Raw genomic sequence first — 20,674 nt, forward strand, 5'->3', positions numbered from 1 at the left:
TAATTACGGTATGATAAGTTGGGGTTCACTGTTATGCCTGTGTGGTCTGGCCATGCGCAGCCCAGGGAAGTCCCCCCTCGTGTCACTGTGCCTCTCTTTATCAGGATAAGTTGCTCACCACACGACCATAGTTTCGCCCGTTCTGGTGGTGGGGGGGGGGGGCGGCGGTCAAGGGAGAGTCCCCAGATGGCTGGGTGTGTGACTCGATTTCTCCTTGTCTTTCTCGCCACTGTCACCTCCTTCCTGCTGATGTCTGACTACCTACCTAACAAGGGGACTGAATTTCCTATTGGGTAAAAGTATCAGAATTCAGGAGCAGTTAGAAAATGTCCTTAACTGAGGGTGGGAGAAAGATGGACCCTGGGACAAAGGAATGAAGCAGAAGAATGGAACGGGCCCCTCAAGGCATCCCGTTATATCAGTTCTGTTTCCTTGAACTCTAAGGATATATATTTATGCTGAGTAACCCCTTTATAATGATTTTTTCCAACAGTGGAATTTCCCATGGTCATCCTATAGGTAGGGGCTGTTTCACATATGCATCCTTGTACAGTTGGGGGAGACAACAGGACAGACAGGAGTGGGAAGCCAGGCCACAGAGGCAGGACGATGGAGCCTTTCCAGTGCTTGGTAGTGTTTTCCTCTATCATGTCACTTTTTGATACATTAATGTTTACCTTGCTTGGTTTCAGAAAAGTATCCACATCATGCTAAGCTATGCTTACTTTTCTCACCCACTAACTTGGAATCCCGAAGGTAGAAACTATCTTTTGTCATCACCTAGTACCATCTGGCATTCAATGTTTAAATGGAAAAAAAAAAAAAAAAAAGGGAGTAATATATTTCCCTCGAGGAGGAGAAATCATTACATCTATTTAGTTTCAAATAATTAAAGAAACAACAAGAAGAACAAAGAGAACCAATAAAGCCTGCTAAGTATGTTGTGATTACATAAATGCAGATGTACTTGCTTGTGTCCTTTTATTATTATACATGTTATGCTCCTGGGCAATTAAACTAATATTGGACGAGCCTGGGGGGGTCAATAAAATATCTAGGTGATTAAGGACGCTTTCACATTACGTGCTGCTACCAAAGATACCCGTTTATTCAAAACAAAGGGACTTAAAACCTAAAAGGAAAAAAAAAGGCGGTGGCTCCTCCTCCAGACCCCCCTCCTCCCCGACGGCGGGATGACGGGGAGGGACAGCGCCCTCCCCGGAGACGCTGTCCTTGCGGCGCCGCTGGCCGGAGCCTACTCTTCGGAGGGGACCCCGCTACCGCGGCGCCCCGGTGACTGCGAACCGCCGCAGGCTCCCCGAGGGCCCGTCCAGAGCCGGGCCGGGGCGGGGCGCCCGCCGCCTTCTTTAGGGCTTGCCTGAGACCCGCCCGCGGCCGGGCCCGAGCGCCTCGGAGGAGGTTTGTCCCCGCTCGCTCGCCGTACCGCGCGGCCCCGCGGAGGGCAGGGCGCGCGGCCGACATGGGCGAGACCATGTCCCGGAGGCTTAAGTTGCAGTTGGGCGGGGACGCGGATATGGAAGAGCGGGCGTTCCCCAACCCCTTCCCGGACTACGAGGCCGCCGCCGCCGTACCGGCGGAGGAGCCGCCACGTGCTCGCCCCCAGCTCACTCCCGACGAGCTCGGCCTCCCCTTCCACAGCGATGGGAAGGTGAGTCGGCGACCGGCGGCCGGACTCGGGCCGAGCCAGGCGTTGGGGGAGGGGGAGCGCCGGCGGTGGTAGCGTCCGCCCGCCGCCCCGTCGCCGCGCGGACGTCACCCACCCGCGCCGCGCGCCGCGCGCCGCTCCTGGGTTGAGGCCCTGGGTTCCGCCGCTGGGCGGTCCGGGGCCGGTGAGCTCCCAGCGCGCGGGCGCCGAGCTGCGGTCCTTCCCGGGCGATGTGGCCCTGGAAGGCTGCGGAGCTCTGCGTTGTTAGCCGCTTTCCTCCTGGTAGGCGCCTCCTGGCCCCTCGTGCCTTGGAAATACGCTCTTTCGGGGCTCTCGGAAGTGCGGGCCAGGACTCCGGGGTCTGTTGAGGTGCAGATTTGTTTACCATCGAGGGCCCGCCCCCAGAGCTGCAAAGCGTACCCGCTGACCGCCTCTTGGCGCTTTCCCTGGGGCCGAGGTTGTCGTCAGACCTGGCCTCCGGTCCCCTGCCCTTGGAGTGTAGGGCTTGGGAACAGCAACCAAAAGACCTTGTTTCTACACAGTAGTGTCACTGTGATGGGTCTGGTGTGTGCGCCCAGGAGTCGGAAGTGGGATACGTGTGAACGAGCTAACTCGGTGGGGGGAAGGGGGACATATCGGTACAGATGTTCTCATTTTGGTAAAACCGCGCGTTCACAGGTTAGATTTCTGTGTTTCCACTGATCTCTGTTCCGACTGCCACTTTACCTCCCCGGCTCCCCATGTATTTTGTGTTCGAAAAGGTATGAGTTCGCCCCAATGAAGGCAATTTTGAAAGAGCTATTATTGGTCTGAACATGGAATCTTAGGCAAGTGTCTTCTCTGATCTCGCTCTTCTTGTATGTAATTCAAACCTGGAGAACAATTCCTAACTCACAGGGATGTTAGTGATTGAATTGAAGTATGTAAAATGGTCTGTCAAACTGCCTTACGTGGTACCTGGTAAGCCCCCCAATAAATGCATCCTCTTTCTTCCCCTGGAATAGTCAGTGCTCGTGGTTTAGAATTCATATGTCAGCACTGATTTTTCTCTGGATTTCTTTTGTTTTCACATACATTTCTGTTTCGTTTGTGACTTGGTGTTTAAATTCTTTGTAGTAAAAATAAGTCTGTGGCAAACATTTGAAAAATTTGTCATACATATTATCAGTTGCTGTCTCAATATTATCCTTAGAGTAAGGAGGCTACTGCAGTTTGAAGATAAGTGAAAGGAACCACTATTTGAGTCTCCCTGAGAACAGTAAAGAGGTGAGAACAGTTGAGTTTCATTTTCTACCTCAGAGAAGGAGATAAACACTGGTTCTGAAATAACATGTTTTTCTCTTTAACCTTTTATATCCGGTAAACATAGTGTTGACGTCAACTACATACCGAACGGGCTTATGTAAAAGAAAATTAAGCCACAAATAACTAATGGGGCTTGTGACATCTCCATGCAACTAAACAAAATAAGTCAGGGTGGGGGACCCATGCCAGTGGTCGTTGTTATATGCTAAAGGAAAGAGGAAGCGTTTTTTCATGTTCTTGAACATGAAGACGAGAGCACATTAAAGGGAGAGAGGGATTTCTGATTTCGAAAGGTGGACATGAAATGGAGCAGGACCCTGTGGTCCGCACCGCCGCCGCCCCCCCCGCGCCCCCCCCGCCCATGTCCTCAGCCCACCTTTCGTCTGTAGAAAAACGGCAGCCAAAGAATAAGTTGAATTAGAGAAGTGAGAAAATGTAGAAGCAAAGGAGAGCAATCAAACAGGACAAAATAATAATAGTTTAGTCATGAAGCAAAGTGAAGGACCTTTAGTTCCTCCTCCTCAAGGGCTGTAGATAGTATTCTGGACCATGTCCTTTGAGCTGTTTACGTAGAGACTGAAAGCGCCACCAGGTGGAAGAAGTGAACTACATGATGACCAGACTGTAGCCATGACATCAGCTGCCACAGTTCTGAGAACTGGCCTCAAAGAAATGGCAGCAAACCGACCCTGGAACTGAAAACTAAGTGTACTTAAAACAGTCAAGGTGATGTTGATCAGACCACCACATGACCAATTTCAAGATGACTGTCAGAGCTGACTGTGCTGTTTCTACACGTAGCCCCCTGCTTCCACTTACACACCCCAGAAACTCGCCTTTAAAAGCTCTTACCCACTGGTCACCCTTGGGGGTGGGGGGTGTCAGCCTTTGGACATGATTACCCCCCCCCCCCCCCCCGCCTTGGTTTGCCAGCCTCCAAAATAAAGCAAACTTTCATTTCCACCAGTCTTGCCTCTCGAGTATTGGTTTTAGAGCCGCAAGCAGCCAGACCCCACCTAAGGTAAGAGAAAGAATGCTTAGATTTAGGGAAGTCGTAAAATAAAATGAACATGAATTAAGTCCCCCTGTCTTCTGTATTGATAGATTGTGATTAACAGATTATTACGTCTTTAATTCTTAGAATATTAAGAATATAATTAAAATAGAAGTTGTCAAACTATGCATTTGTTTTGATAGACATAAAGTTTCATGAACATGAGGGTGTTATGCATTGAATTGTGTCTCCCCAAAAGATGAAGTCCTAACATCTTGAATGTCAGAATGTGACATTTGGGAATAAGGTTATGTTAGATGTAATTAGTTAAAGTAAGGTCATGCTGGAGTAAGGTAGGCTCTTAATCCAATATAAACTGGTGTCCTTAGAAGAGAGACAGAGACACATAGGGAGAGAGAAAATGGCCCTGGAATGATGGAGGCAGAGATTAGAGTGATGCATTTGTAAGCCAAGGAATGTCAGAGATTGCTAGCGAACACCAGAAACTAGAAGAGGCAAGGAAGGATTCTGCCCAGAGTCTCAGAGGGAACATGGCCCTGCCAACCCTTGATTTTGGACTTAACGGCCTCGAGAACTGTGAGACTATAAACTTCTGTTGTTTTAAGCCACTCAATTTGTTTCGGCACCCTAGGAAACTAATATGGAGTGTAATTTGTAAATTAGGCATTGAGGAATAATTTTATCATGATGGTGTGTGCTGTTAGTGAGAAAAGATTACGTAAAATCTACCAACACAGTAACTTTATTACTAAGTATTCTTTAAGTCACTTATTTGATCACGTTTAGGTTAGCTGTGTATATGTTGTGGTGTAATCAGTCAGTAAAATTCACCTCAAATTCTAAAACCAGATCAAGTCGACTTCGCTGAATTATGTTTCTGTAAGTAGGCTTTTGTAACATTTTGACAACATCGGTCCAGATATTATGAAAAGCAGTGAACCAGTGTAATAGCAGCTTTCTTTGTTTTTGTTTTTTAAATTATGGACGGTATCTAAAGCCAACACTGTTGGCTACTTCTCTAATAGCCGTTTCTTCCCTTCTTTTTGCTTGATTTCGTTGTGGCCATGAACTTCAGGAGCTGAATCATGGTTAATGGACACCAGTGTTTCTCAAAGAGTGCGTCTCTGATGAGCAGCGTCAGGTTTCTCCGCTGTATCATCAGGGATACACTCAGGAGACAGAAACCACACGGTGATTTGGTAGGGAAAGTTTAATATAAAGAATTATTACTAACTATACAGAGATTGGAGTAACGAGAGGTTGCCTCTTAAGAAGTAAAGAGAACTCTAAAGAATATAGGAATAGCCGATATGAGGAGCAGCCCCATTCCTAGGGCTAAGAGGGCACTCAAGGGAGAAGCCACTGTTATTATCCATCTATTGCTCTGTAATAAATGATCCCCAAACTTAATAATTTAATAAAAATTTATTAGCTCACATAGTTTCCGAGGGTCAGGAATCCAGTTGCTATAGCTTAAAGCCCAGGTGGCTCTTTGTGATTGGTTGTCCTTAGGTTTTGATTTTGTAACCTTGAGGCGTTTACAGGCTTAGGTTTTGGTTTGCTTATGGAGGCTGCCAAGGCAATAGAGCCACCTCAGCCTAATGGTCTCCTTGTTTAATTAATCTAACAATACCCCTTTTGGTCACGCTCTCATACATGAGAGATTGATCTCAAATGGTGTATAAGCGCCACCCTCGGTCACCATCAGAGTTAAGTTGCTCTTGTCTCATTGTGAAACTCACAGGTTGTGGTGTCAGGTCCATGGAAGAATTGTTTTTGCTGTTCATCTCTTTGTTCACTTGTTTCTGTTTCTCCAAGAGCAGTGAGACCACCTGATGTACTGCTGATGGCTGTGAATATGCGTTTAAGACGGTTGAGAGGATATAGCCCACCAGGGAGACTGATGACGACTATGAGGAGGAGAAGACAAAGAGACTGAAGACTAACCCTAAGCCAGGGCCCCCAGGGACCAAACCAGTTGGTATCAAAGAAATCAAAGAATATACCTGAAGGGGTGTCGACCTGTTTTAGCCAAGTAGCTTATTTGCTAACTTCTTACATTTGCCAGAATATCAGAGGGGTTGATCCAGGTGCAGCAGGAAGTATTTGCTTTGGTGCAGACTCTTTGTTTAGCCAGTGAGTGATCTGAGCAATTCCATTATCTAGAACCACCTTAGCAAGAAAGCCTAGTGACTTTTGTTGTGCAGCTATGGCCTTGGCAGTAGATTCAGCGATAGTTGCCAGAGCTAAGGAGCATTCATTATCTTCTCGTGCATTAGCAGAGAGAAAAAGCAAGTAGTGAAGTGGCAAAAGGAATAAAGGTTTTTATGTTGGAGATGAAGCTCGTGTTCTGGGGTCTTGGGAGACGCCGTCTGCTTCTGGGGAGGAACCTCCCTGGTCAGTTTCACTTTCGATCTCCAGCTGGTGTGCAGCTCCAAGAGTCTGGAGGAGCCCTTTTTAGTTGAGGGATGTGGATCTAAGGTTCAGGGTCCTGAAATTCGGCTGCCATCTGGGTTTGAGGAGGCGCTGGTATGGGCCCTTCAAGGAAGTTCAAGGGCAGTGTTTGTTCTTAGTGATTCCAGATCAGAAAGGTGGGCGAAAACTGGAAACATTATTGATAGTTTGGAGAGTCATAGCCAGGTATTTGAAGAAGCTAGAAGAATTCAGGATCCAGTCCAGCTTACAGGTACATAGCAAACCTCAGAGACAATGGGCAGGACTGAAATCTGATATGCACATGGTTGTGTTACAATTTTCTGCTGAAACATAATTTTTTTTTCTCTACAATCACCCTCATTTCTATTAAAGATAATCAAAGTAAGGCTAATTTGTTTGCAAAATAAGTCGTCTCATTAAACTTGGCCTGTTTTAATGAGGGGACCTCCTGGGGGCTGTCAGGGGCCTCCTTCGATTTCCTCTTCTGACAGCGGAACTGTCAAAAGATAAACTGAGGCATATTACAAATGTTAAGAGTTTAGTGAGCACAAATGGATTTGAATCAGGCAGCGCCAAACTGGAAATGGTTAGGAGCATTTTTCCGACGAGCCAGGGGAACAGTGAGGGGGTTAGGGGCACTGACCCTCCAAACAGTCGAATGTCCCCATAACTTAATTCTGCATAGGTCATTCCTCTGTACTGAATCTCTTCTGTATCTGTGGTTCCTTATCCGTGGATTCAACCAACTAGGGATTGTGTGGTACTGTAGTATTCACTGTTGAAAAAAATCCCCGTGTGGGTGGACCCAAGCAGTTCAAACCTGTCTTCTTTAAGGGTCAGCTGTGTAGAAGAAGTGTGGAAGCAAAGCAAGGACATTCTTGATTGGCTATAGCTTAAAGCCTAGCTGTTTGTGGTTGGTTGTCCTTGGTGTTTTGATTTCATAACCTTGAGGCATCTACAGGCTCAGGTTTTGGTTTGCTTACTACACTGCCAGGGCTTTAGAGCCACCTCAGTCCAGTGGCTTCTGCCAATGAACCTGACAGTGGGGCTTTGCCAGGCTAAGGGGGAGCGCTGTGTGAAGGGAAGGGCAGGGAGTAGAATCTGACCGCAGAGGAGGGAGCGTGAAGAACATTGGGTGGTAACGGGGCTGAAAAGGTAGATTGGAGCCAATTCTAAAGGACTTGATGGGTCCTAAGGATTTTAAAACTTTTTCCATACAAAAATGAAGATAAGAGAATTTTTACTTGGAATCTATAACTTGACATTATCTTGAACTGTTGGAAATTCTTCATTTTATACTTTTTCACTTAATTTTCTATATTTTTGCTTTTCACTTCAAAATTTGTTGACTGTCATAATATATCATGGAAGCATAAGGAAACAGCACTTTTCACTTGCCCAGAAAATATATTGGGTTGGCCAAAAAGTTCGTTCGGGTTTTTCTGTACCATCTTATGGAAAAACCCAAATGACCTTTTTGGCCAACCCAGTAATTTTTCTTTCACTCAGATGAGCTAAAATGGGGGTGAGGGAGGGAATATACTCTACAGCCTTTCTCCTCAAAGTGAGATTTGTGGACCCAAAAACATGAGCCTTTCCTGAATGCTTGTTAGAAGGTGCGGCTTCCACGCTACGCCTAAAGAACCAGAACCTGCATTTCACCAGATTCCCAGGCCAGATGTTCCATATGCCCATTATATGGGAGGAGCCCTGCTCTACAGCTTGCTGAATTTTCTTTTAATTTTAACCTCCAGCCAGTTTTCAATTCCTGATATGGAAAGATATTGACATAAAAGCATAATAAGGGGAAGATTATGTAGGGGAGACTACACAAGTATTGCAAATCAGCATTTCCCATCGGTTGGGAATAACATGTGGAGTATATAGAGCAGGTGAGAACTTGGATAGACCTGGGTTTGACTCCTACTTTTCTGCCACTTACTAGCTATAACCTTTGGGCAAGTAATTTGGGCAATAATAGTACCTTCCTAATAGGTTATGACTATTTAATTAATGCATTTAAACATTTAGAACAATGCCCATTAACATAGGATAATAACATTTATCTCATCAGCTTGTAGTAAAGGGTTAAGTTGAAAAGGTAATTGAAGTTCTTAATATAATATATTGGTTGAAAGTTGATAATAATATAGTTGTAGAGTAACCCATTCCTCATTAGGTTGTTATGGTGTTTAAGTTAATACATTTAGAGCACTCAAAAGGGTGCCTAATACTGATACAATTAGTACCTTGTTACACATAGTTACTAATATATAGGTAAGTAGTTTAAGAGTTCAGTTAATGATAGCTATTAGCATTATTATGTATCCTATTTTTTGTCACTATAGCATACACTGTGATAATGAATAATTGCTTAAAAGTTTATATCTTTAGTGGAATATAAAAAAATATTGCATATCCTTCACTTTTTCCTTCTTAGAGAAATGCTTATTCTTGTGCCTTTTCCTTCTGAGGAAAATATAGGCAAACATGCAGTATTCATGTGGGTATGTTCTCAGATTTCTAAATTCCCCACCATACTTTCCTCACTCACATCTCTGCAGTGGGGACGCTAACACGCCTGCTGATGGTGGGGAAGGTGAAAAAGGATTATTGGACGTTGGAAAGTCAGCTAAGCTCTCTGCCCACAGTTCTGTCAACTCGTGCTCTTTTTACTGGGGCCTCAGCAAAATTGAAAATTGTTGTATATCATGACATAGATCTTCAGATTCGCATGCTTGTGCTTGAACCCCCAAACAGGAGCTCTGAAGGTTTAATCCATGGTTAGTGAGGGCTGACTGTGATTCATTTTTGTTTCTCTTCCCCACTTGACTCTACTCTTTGAGACAGGAATTTTTTCTTACCTGTGCTTGAATTATTATTATTATTTAAAAAAATACCTCCACACTTGATACTGAGCTAGGACAGAATAGATACTCAGTGAATGTTGAATGAATAAATGTACTGAAATAAAAAACTTTTTTTTATTAGAATCATTTTTATATATTATTATTTTTTTTAAAAAAATTAATTTATATATTTATTTATTTTTGGCTGCGCTGGGTCCTCGTTTCTGCGCAAGGGCCTTCTCCAGTTGCGGCAAGCGGGGGCCACTCTTCATCGCGGTGCGCGGGCCTCTCACTATCGTGGCCTCTCTTGTTGCGGAGCGCAGGCTCCAGACGCGCAGGCTCAGTAGTTGTGGCTCACAGACCCAGCTGCTCCGCGGCATGTGGGATCCTCCCAGACCAGGGCTCGAACCTGCGTCCCCTGCACTCGCAGGCAGACTCTCAACCACTGCACCACCAGGGAAGCCCTATATATTATTTAATAGCATCATTTTATCTTTAAAATCTCTTCTGTATCTAGAATGTTATATGAGTCATGACCTAGGTCCTCTAGACAATCTTCTAACCTAATATAAGACTGTGTAATATACTTCATGGGTGTCCCAGGTGAGGCCTATGTTCTGCAGGGCGGCCACCTAGGAGTCTGCTAGGGCCAGAATAGGTTTGAGCCAATTTTACTTGAATAGAATTGAATATAACAAACTGAGTTTCCTTTTCAGAAAATGTTTCTCTTCCCTAGATTTTAGCTAATACCGTGCAACAATTGTGTAATCAAAAATGAAGCCTAGTTTTTCACCGAGAGCTTTCCAAAAATAAATATAATTTGACCACAAAGTCCTATTAACCTTATGTTAACTATAATTGTGTATGCTTTGAGCCCTTGTAATCAGTTTATTAATATACCATTACTAAGCAGTTGTCCTTGGTTCTTTATGGCCATTATAAACTTCTTTTGTGGTTATGATATATATATATCCCCTAGAGAGTATACACAGCAGATTATCAATTAACTTTTATGACACAAAATAAGTACATCAGAATTGGACAGATGTGTGTGTTTAGGATATGTAGTCTAGAATATTTTCTATTAATAGTGTTACTGAGTTTGAAACAAGAAAAACAGAAACAGACCTGATTATGTAAATATATACCTATTTTTAAAAGAATGAACTATTTTCAAACATCTAAGCAAACAGCATTTCCTTGACACACATTCAGTATAGGTAATGATCCTTCTTCTGTTTATTGAAAATACCGCTAGTGAGGGTAGATGTTCCCCCACCATCTAATTCTTTACTGTCAAAACATACAACTTTTTTCCCCTTTTCTCCTTTAGTAATTCACTTTGAGGTGATGATTGGGGTACTTTTGCTTATTCATTTTTGTTTGAAAATAAAGTGTTAGACAACCAAGCCCACCTACTTCATGTGTGGAACTGTCACAGAGCATCTTCCCCTGCGAGATCCGAGATTACAAAATATACTTTCCTCAACCTGTGCCCTGGATTAAAAAGATTTGTTAAAACCTTTCCTATGAAAGAATTACTTGCTGATGTATATATATCTGCCTGTGTATACATATACTTGTAATTACTGGTGTCTGTGTATTTGCACATATTCTGTAGTGTATAATCTGTGTATTGCACATACACAAAATGTGGGTTAAAAAGCTATTTTTATTATCTTTAAAAATGTAGACACGTCATTGTTAGCTTTAGTTTCTTTGTCTATAACACGGGGATGATAATGTTGTTACAGGGTTATCAGGATTGAATTAGATGGAGTGTCACAAGTGCCCACCTATGTGAGGAGTATAATAAATGATTTTATTCATAAGCTATCCTGATGCATTATTCAAACTCAGAAGTTTGGTTCACAAATACCTGTTCCAAACATTACCTTTTGCTTTAGGAGTTATTTATTTGTGCATGTTAAACCACCTATTTTGAGAGTTTCCACTCTCCTCTATTTGAAGTTAAGATCATGAATTTTAAAGTTAATGATCAATCTTTTTTAAGATTTCTGTATTTTTGTATTTTAGGGTTGTATTTCCTCAAACAGCTTTCATAAAAAAAAATACGGAAAAACATATAAGTATTAGAAATACCAACATCGTTTTGCTTTATAGCACTTTGGGGCATCCTTGTTTGGGAAAATTGCCTAGTATGTTGGAAAATAATATTTTCTTTCTAATTGCAGTGCGATTACTAAAAATTAATCTTTGAGTCAGAGAAAAACCTCCCAGATTCTTTAGCTACTCTTTCTGTTTCTGTGCTTTGTGGAAGATGTGTATTGTATTCATATGGTGTGATTGAGTGAAAGCTGTAGTAAGCCTTTCAAAAATCTAAAGGTAAACTGTAGATAGAGAATCAAGCAAAGATTTTCACAACAAGGGCTCAGCATAGGGAGGCCCAGGAACTTTCGAATTAGACAGTCTAGCTACAGCTCCAAGAGCTCGGTCTCTTGTTGTCTCATGTGACCTTGGGCTAGCCTCAGGTTTCTCACCTAAAAAACAGAATCATTCAGTAATGTGAAGATTAATTGAAATGTCACATAGAGCACTTAGTGCTAGACATATGGTAAAGTGCTCAATAATTATTAATTATCTTTATAATAATACCATTATTAAATGAGAGGAACCAGTTAAAATTTCTCCAAATAGAATTACAGCATAATAAATTCTTTTCTTTGTTCTTGAGACTTTGGTTCCACCATCAGCAAATTAGAAATCTCTTTGATGACAGAGAGTTAGAAAATTAGGAACTAGAAAAGATACCTTAAAGCAAAGGCAGAGAAATTATTTTCACAATGGAATTTTGGCAAGTATTAAAAGGAATTAGAGTGAGTAATCATAAGCCTTAGAACTATACTCCAGTATCATTTATGAGGAATAAAGCATATGCTTTGGAATAAAGTTATCATGCCAGAGCGAAAACTGTACATAAACGTGTTAGGCCTGCATTCAGCTACAATAAACAGAAGACTCAACTTGGAAGTACCTTAATTAGATTATTTTTCCTGTATTACAGGAAGTCTAGAAGTAGGCAGCTCTTGGTGTTGATTCACTTCAGGATTTCTGCAGTTATGTTGGTCCTCCTCTCATATTTTTTGTGTTCTAGTATAAGATGGCTGCTCTAGTCCCAGATTTCCTGTCCAATTTTACAATAGGATGAAGGGAGAAAAAAGAAGGGAGTACCAGCTGTATCTTTCTCTTTTATCAAGAAAAATGAGAACCTTCCAAGAGCCCTTAGAAGACTTGCACTTATATCTCACTGGTTAGAACTGTGTCATATGGCTGCCCCTGGTCTGGTCATAAGGCAGTCTGGGAAAGCAGGTAGCTCTTCTGGGGTTGGATGCATTGCGGCTGTGAATCTAATCAGGATTCTGATGATAAGGAAGAAGGGTGTCTGCAATAAGTGTGGGCTAAGTACTACCTTACGGGTTATGCCACACCAGGTAATGAAGTGGTAGTACTCTAGTTTTTTTTCTTCTCATGAAAATTATTTCTGCATCTCTTTGATTAATGGTGGAAACCAAAGGTCAAGACACAGGAGGCTTAAATTACTAACTTGGAGTCAAAAAGTTATTAAACAGTTGGATGGAGAATCAGACAACTCTCCTCTTTGACACATAACAGCAGTACATGTGAATTCTTCTGATCCACGAAAACAGGATATCTTTCCATTTGTTTATCTCTTCACTTTCTTTCATCGGAGTCTTGCAGTTTTTGGAGTACAGCTCTTTCACCTCTTTGGTAAAATGTATTCCTAAGCATTTTGTTGTTTTTGATGCTATTGTGATGAGACTGTTCTATTTCTTTTTCCTGATAGTTTGTTGTTAGTGTGTAGAAACAACTGATTTCTATATATTGGTTTTATATCCTGCAACTTTACTGAATTTATTGGTTAGTTCTATCAGTTTTTTGGTTGAGTCTTTAGGGTTTTCTGTATATAAGATCGTATCGGTAAATACAAACAGTTTTACTTTTTCCTTTCCGATTTGGATGCCTTTTATTTCTTTATCTTGCCTGATTGCTCTAGCCAGGATTTCCAGTACTGTGTTGAACAAGAGTGCTTAGAGTGGCACCCTTGTCTTGGTCCTGATTGTAGCGGAAAAGCTTTCAACCTTTCACCATTGAGTATGAAGTTAGCTATAACCATATAGTAAGTATATGGCCTTTATTATGTTAAGGTGTTCTCCTTCTATTCCCAGTTTGCTGAGAGTTTTATCGTGAAAGGATGTTGTATTTTGTCAAATGCTTTTTCTGCATCTATTGAAGGGATCATGTGATTTTTATCTCTTGTTCTATTAATGTGATGTGTCACGTTTATTGATTTGCATATATTGAACCATCTTTGTATCCCAGGGAAAAATCCCACTTGATCATGGTGTAAGATCCTTATAGTGTATTTTTGAATTCATTTTGCTAATATGAATTATTAGCAAAAATTATTATCTTGTTGAGAATTTTTGCATCCGTGTTCATCAGGGATATTGGTGTGTAGTTTTTGTTTCACATAGTGTCCTTATCTGGCTTTGGTATCAGGGTAATGCTGGTCTTGTATTTGGGAGTGTTCTCTCTTCAATTTTTTGAAAAAGTTTGAAAAAGGTTGGTGCTAATTATTCTTTAAATGTTTCATAGAATTCACCAGTGAAACCATCTTGTCTGGGGTTTTCTTTTTTGGGAGGTTTTGTATTATTGATTCAATCTCCTTATACATTATTGGTTTACTCATACTTTCTACTTATTCCTTTTTAAAGATATTTATTTATTTATTTATTTGGCTGAGCTGGGTCTTAGTTGCGGCACATGGGATGTTTAGTTGCAGCATGTGAACTCTTAGTTGCGGCATGAATGTGGGATCTAGTTCCTCAAGCAGGGATCAAACCTGGGCCCCCTGCATTGGGAGCACAGACTCTTAGCTCCTGGACCACCAGGGACCATCACTGGACCACTGTTTCTGATTTGGCCTTGGTTAGTTGTATGTTTCTAGGAATTTATCCATGTTTTCTAGGTTATCCGTTTTGTTGGCATATGGGTTAATCTGCATATAACTTACAGTCAGCCCTTCATATTCTCGAGTCTTCCACATCCCTGAATTCAACCAACCATGGACCATGTAGCACTGTAGTATTTACTACTGAAAAGTATCTGCATATAAGTGGACCCGTGCACTTCAGATCTGTGCTCTTCAAGGGTCAACTGTATTTCTGTGGTATCACTTGTAATATCTCTTTTTTAGTTTCTGTTTTTATTTATTGAGTCTTCTCTTTTTCTTAGTTTAGCTAAAGGGTTTGTCAATTTTTTAAAAAAATCTTTTTAAAAAGCAGCTCTTAGGGACTTCCCTGGTGGTCCAGTGGTTAAGACTCCATGCTCCCAATGCAGGGGCCCAGGTTCAGTTCCTGGTCCTGGTCTGGGAACTAGATCCTGCATGCCGCAACTAAAAGAGCCTGCATGCCGCAACTAAAGATCCCGCATGCTGCAATGAAGATCCTGCGTGCCGCAACTAAGACCTGGTGCAGCCAAATAAATAAATGAATATTAAAAATAAATTAATTAACTAATTAAAAACAGCTCTTAGTTTTGTTAATCTTTTCTATTATTTCTCTAGTTTCTATTTCATGTATTTTTGCTGTGATCTTTGTTATTTCCTTTTTTCTGCTAACTTTGAGCTTGGTTTATTCTTTTCCTAGTTCCTTGAGGTATAAAGCTAGGTTATTTATTTATTTAGGATCTTTCTTTTTCCTTACTGTAGGTATTTATAACTATAAACTTCCCTCTTAGAACTGCTTTTGCAGCATCCTATAGTTTTGGTAATGTTGTGTTGCTGTTTTCATTTGTTTCAAGATATCGTTTGATTTCCCTTTTGATTTCTTTGACTCATTGGTTGTCCGGGAGTATGTTGTTCAATTTCCTCATATATGTGGATTTTCCAGTTTCCTCTTGTTGATTTCCATTTTTATACCAGTGTCAGTAAAGATACTTGGTATGATTTCAGTCTTCTAAATTTGGTTAAGACCTGTTCTGTGCCCTGTCATATGATCTATCCTTAAGAATATTCTGTGTGTACTTGAGAAGAATGTATATTCTGTTGTTGGACTGAACGTCTTATATATGTCTATTGGGTTCATTTGGTCTAACGTATGGTTCAAGTCCAGTGTTTCCTTAGTGATTTTCTGACTGGATGACCTACCCATTGCTGACAGTGTGGTATCGAAGTCCTCTATTATTGTTGTATTGTTGTCTGTTTCTCCCTTTAGCTCTGGTATTATTTGTTTAATATATTTAGTTGCTCTGGTGTTGAGTGCATATGTATTTCCGATTGTTAATGTCTTTTTCAGAGGAGTTGACCCCTTTATCTTTATATAATGACCTTTGTTTCATGTGACTGTTTTTTACTTAAGGTCATTTTGTCTGATATAAATACAGCTACCCCTGCTTTCTTTTGGTTTCCACTTTGTGGAATGTCTTTTTCCATCCTTTCACTTTGAGCTATGTGTGTTCTTAAAGCTGAAGTGAGTCTTTTGTAGGCAGCTTATAGTTGGGTCTTGTTTTTTATTCATCCAGCCATTCTTTGCCTTTTATTAGAAGTTCAATCTACTTATATTTAGAGTGATTATGGATATGTGAGGACTTACTAGTGCCATCTTTTTAATTGCTTTCTGGCTGTTTTGTAGTTTTCTTGTTCCTTTTTGACTCTTGCTGGATTCCTTTGTGAATTGGTGATTTCCCACCGTTGTATGCTTCTGATTCCCTCGTCTTTATCTTTTGGGAGTCTACTCAAATTTTTTGCTTTGTGATTTTCATGAGCTACATAAAACATCTTATAGCTATAATAGTCTATTTTACTCTGATAGCAGCTTAATTTTAATCTCATACGAAACACCTACCCTTTTACTCTTCCACCTTTTATGTTTTTTTATGTCACAGTTTGCCTCTTTCCATATTGTATGTTCATCCGCAAATTATAGTAGCTATAGTTACTTTTGATACTCTAGTTCTAATCTTTATACTAGTGTTAAGTGTTAACACACCATCATATTGCAGTGTTCTGAATTTGATTTTATATTTATCTCGATCAGTGTATTTTTTATGTTTCACGTTACTAGTTAGCCTCCTCTCATTTCAGCTTGAAGAACTTCCTTCAGCATTCCTTGTTAGACAGATCGAGTGATGATGAATTACCTCAGCCTTTGTCTGGGGAAGTCTTTATTTCTCCTTCATTCCGGAAGGATAACTTTGCCACAGGGAGTTTTTTGTTTTTGTTTCTGTTTTTTTTTAAATTTTTGGCCGTGCTGCACGGCCTGCAGGATCTTAGTTCCGCGATCAAGGATCGAACCTGTGCCCCCTGTAGTGGAAGCGCAGAGTCTTAACCCCTGGACCGCCAGGAAAGTCCCCACATGGAGTCCCCAAATGGAGTATTTTTTATTTTTTAATTTTTTCTTTCATCACTTTGAGTATATCATCCCACTCTCTCCTGGCTTGTAAGATTTCTGCTGAGAAATTCACTGATGTCCCATTGGAGGTTCCTTTGTAGGTTACAGTCTTCTTTTTCTCTTGCTTTCTTTAGGTTTCTCTTTTTGTGTTTGATTTTTGATAGGTTTACTACAATGTGTCTTGGAGAAGGACATTTTGGGTTGAAGTAATGGGGTAATCTGTTTATTAGCTTCATGAACTTGATGTCCAAATCTCTTCCCAGGTTTGGAAAGTTCCCAGCCGTTATTTATTTAAATAAGTTTTCTGCCCCCTTTCTCCCTCACTTTTCCTTCTGAAACTCTAACGATTTGGCTGTTGGTTTTTTGAGGATGTCTCATAGATCATGTCGGCTTTCTTCACTCTTTTTTATTCTTTTTTCTTTTTACTCTTCAGACTGGGTTCTTTCAAAGTTCCTATCTATATTGTTGATTCTGTCTTCTATATGATCTGCCTGCTTTTGATGCTCTCTATTGCATTTTTCATTTCATTCATTAAATTCTTAAGCTCCAGAATTTCTGTTTGTTTCTTTTTTCAATGATTTCTATTTCTTTGTTAAATTTCTCACTTTCATCACATACTGTTTTTTTAAATTTCATTAAATTGTCTTTCTGTGTTTTATAGCTCATTGAGTTTCCTTAAAACAGCTATTTTGAATTCTTTATTGTGTAAATATTAGATTTTTATGTCTTTACGTTTGGTCACTGGAAGATTATTGTGATCTTTTGGTGATGTCATGTCTTCTTGATTTTTCATGTTCCTGGTAGAGTCCAAAATGGACCAGCCGGAGCTACATTCCTTTAATGCCCTGGAAATCTTATATGCTGCTCTCTGACTTGCTCTCTCTCCCCAGGCCTGGACTCCCTCTGTAATGCTCTGGATGCATTATGAGAAAGGAGAGAAATAGGTCTCTTCAGCAGAGTCCTGCACAGATTTAGAAACCGGGCAGTCACTCAGTGGCTCTCCCTTTCCCCAGCAGGAGAAATCACGGGCCATCTATTTAGCCATATGCTATACCTGAACATTAGGTGATGCCGGCAGAGACAAGCTGTTCCTCTAACCCACTTGAGTGGATCCAAACTCCTTTTTTTCTTTTTCCTCCAATGGAGTGTTGGTACTTCTTCTCTGGAAATCTGGAGTACCACAAAGGCTGTCTCATCCGAAGGTGACTGCCTAAGTCACTGTTCTGCCTGCACTCCCAGACTGTAGCTGAGGGGCTGGAACCGATTCAGTCTCCTGTAGGTTTCACAGCTGGTACTGAAGTCTCTCTGCTTATTACCTCGTTCTCTAGTGGGCTAGATTTGCCGTGGGTCCCTTGGTGTATGGTGCTGCATTCCACAGCTCACACTAAGGCACTTCCGTTGGTGGATGGATGCCTGATTTTTGTTGTTAAAGGGGAAAACAAAAACAAGGGATGTGTTGTACTGCCATGATGTTGATATTACCCTGGTTTAGGTTTTCAATATTTATACTTATTAATTTTTTCCTGAATGTACACAAGAGGTTTCTGGATCAGAGATTTCTTATTTACTAGACAGAAAATAACCAGCGAGTGGTTCCCTGAGTCTCACGTCTTACCTCTTTGGCAGTGAAAGCCAGGTCAGATGTCCTACATACACAAAGTCTGTACTGTAGGCAAAGACTGAAGAAAAATAAGGTTTCTGTGCTTTTTATAAAAGGGAAGGAGACAACTGTCTCTCCTTCCCTTTCTGAGAGAGTTTCATTGGAAATATCAGTCTTTGGAAAATAAATAAATCTCTCTGTGAAAAGACAGGCCCATTTGTCTTCAGTTCTATGACTGGGAAGGGTCTCCCTGCTCTAGCTTCTCATCCCCTTTGAAATGTAGACACATCCCTCTGGGGCGGGGCTTTTACAATGTATACGATTGTAACTTAATTCCTAAGGTTGCTTTTAGTCCAGAATCCCAAATTTCAGTAAAATTTGGCCTGAAAACCCTAACTGTCCGGTAACATGAAAACATTTTCCCTGTAGTCCCGCAGAGGGATGTTTCTTTATGATAAAATCTGTCAGGAAGGTCTAGCATTCCTAGATTTGTCTATGCCAAATAACAGAACTACAAGTACACTAAAGGGAAAAAAAGCAGAATTAAAGGGAGAAACAGACAATTTCACAGTCACAACTGGAGATTTTAATACACCTCAGCAATTGATGTAACAACTGGAGTCTTCAAAAATCATCAAAGGCAGAAAAATCTGGACAACACTGTCAACTACATGTTTAAGAATACTGATAAATTTCCCTTGAGAAAGATCACCAGCAGTGAATAAGAATACCTGTTATATTAGCTCCTGGCAGCCTTGGGGGTTAACATTTTTAAATTTTTTTATTATTTGTTAATCTGATAGGCAAACCATAGTATTTGTATTTATTTGCATTTCATTAATTACTAAGTGATTGAACATTTTTGCATATGCCTGTCATTTGATTTTTTTTCTTTTTATAAGGTACATTGATAATTTTAAGTGTATTTCTATATTGTTATATAGTCTTTTTATTTATAATATTTTATATTGCACATATTTCCCCTTGTCATTGACTTTTAAACCATCTCATGTTTTTTAACTTAAGGAAGTTAAAATGTTTGTGTAGTCAAATACATCTCTTTCCTCTTTTTTTGTTTTTTAGTTTTTTCCTTTGATTTCTGCAACTTATTTTTTGTGATTCTACAATTAGGGCATTCTAATTCTCCTTATGACCTAGAGTCTGTATAGGGCATTCTAATTCTCCTTATGACTTAGAGTCCGTATAGGGCATTCTCTCATTTTAAAACTTACCTTATAAAACCAAGGTAGACTCCCTCCAACCAATGAAACATTGAAATGGGCCAGGTAATATAATTTCTGTCTGTTTGTTTTTACAACTTAGACTGTTAGTTACTACAACATTGTCCTGTTCTTGTGCAATTTAATTTTATGTTTTCTTTTGGTTCTCAGATTATTAATAATTTCACAAGGCGGATCCAGACCAAAATTAAAGATCTTCTACAGCAAATGGAAGAAGGGCTGAAGACAGCGGATCCACATGATTGCTCTGCTTATACTGGTTGGACAGGTAAGACTATGGGATATAAGTAATTGGTATGTTTTATTTTTGGATTATGATATGTAAGCCTTGGATCTGAATTCTTTTTCTTTTAAAAGTCAAAGGTTTATACCTTTTAAAAGAAGTCTTGAGCTATCTTCATTGATGAGATGCTTTGTAATTTTATTTCTAAAGAAATTCTTTCTGCCTGAAGTTTGAATGGCATATGAGTTTGTATGTCATATTTTTGTAACATTAACTATCTGACCTAATATATGGCTGTTTTTGAAAATGTGTTAAGATCAGCTTTTTTGTTTGCTTTTGGGTCTTTGATCTTTGCGGCAAGATGTATTTGTGTGATTTCTCTGGCCCGATACGTATGAACGATTTAACCTACTTTTTGTACTCATTTACATCATTTGTACACATAAAGATTTTGATTTTGATTCTAATAATAATAATTAAACAAGCAACCAGTAATACATTTCACATCAAAAAACTTAATTTCAAAATTAATTTGCCTTAACTAATCTTTACATTCTTTTTATTGTTTTACCATGTAGCCATAATATTGTCATAGCTATTTAGGGAATATAAAAGAAATGAGACAGACCTTGTTCTGAGGGATTAGACTGCAGTATGAGCATTGCTCTTGACAATTCACATATAAATTTATAGCCTTTTCTTGCTAAGTTTTTATAGTTTAATCAGTGAACAGTATGGACACAAGTGTACATGTTGGAATCACCAGGAGCTGGCACTTGTTTTTGCAGTGCACGCCCAAACTTGATGGCCCTGATCTTTTTTATTATTTGTGTTTATATTTGTACTCATTTATGCAATGCTTTATTTATTATTTGCCTGTTATCAATACAATATTACATAGTAACA

General features: G+C 40.2%; 1 protein-coding gene across 1 annotated transcript in view; it reads left to right on the top strand.

Annotated features, from left to right (window-relative positions):
* Positions 1-1,211: 1,211 nt before the first annotated feature.
* LANCL2 (LanC like glutathione S-transferase 2) overlaps positions 1,212-20,674 on the top strand; it is a 56,911-nt gene continuing 37,448 nt past the window's right edge. Inside the window, exons 1-2 of the mRNA XM_068550238.1 lie at positions 1,212-1,669; positions 19,696-19,813. Of these exons, the coding sequence (XP_068406339.1) occupies positions 1,481-1,669; positions 19,696-19,813 (307 nt within the window). The 5' untranslated portion in view covers positions 1,212-1,480. The remainder of the gene's footprint in view (positions 1,670-19,695; positions 19,814-20,674) is intronic.

The sequence above is a fragment of the Eschrichtius robustus genome, chromosome 8, assembly GCF_028021215.1.
Source record: "Eschrichtius robustus isolate mEscRob2 chromosome 8, mEscRob2.pri, whole genome shotgun sequence".
Taxonomy (NCBI): domain Eukaryota; kingdom Metazoa; phylum Chordata; class Mammalia; order Artiodactyla; family Eschrichtiidae; genus Eschrichtius; species Eschrichtius robustus.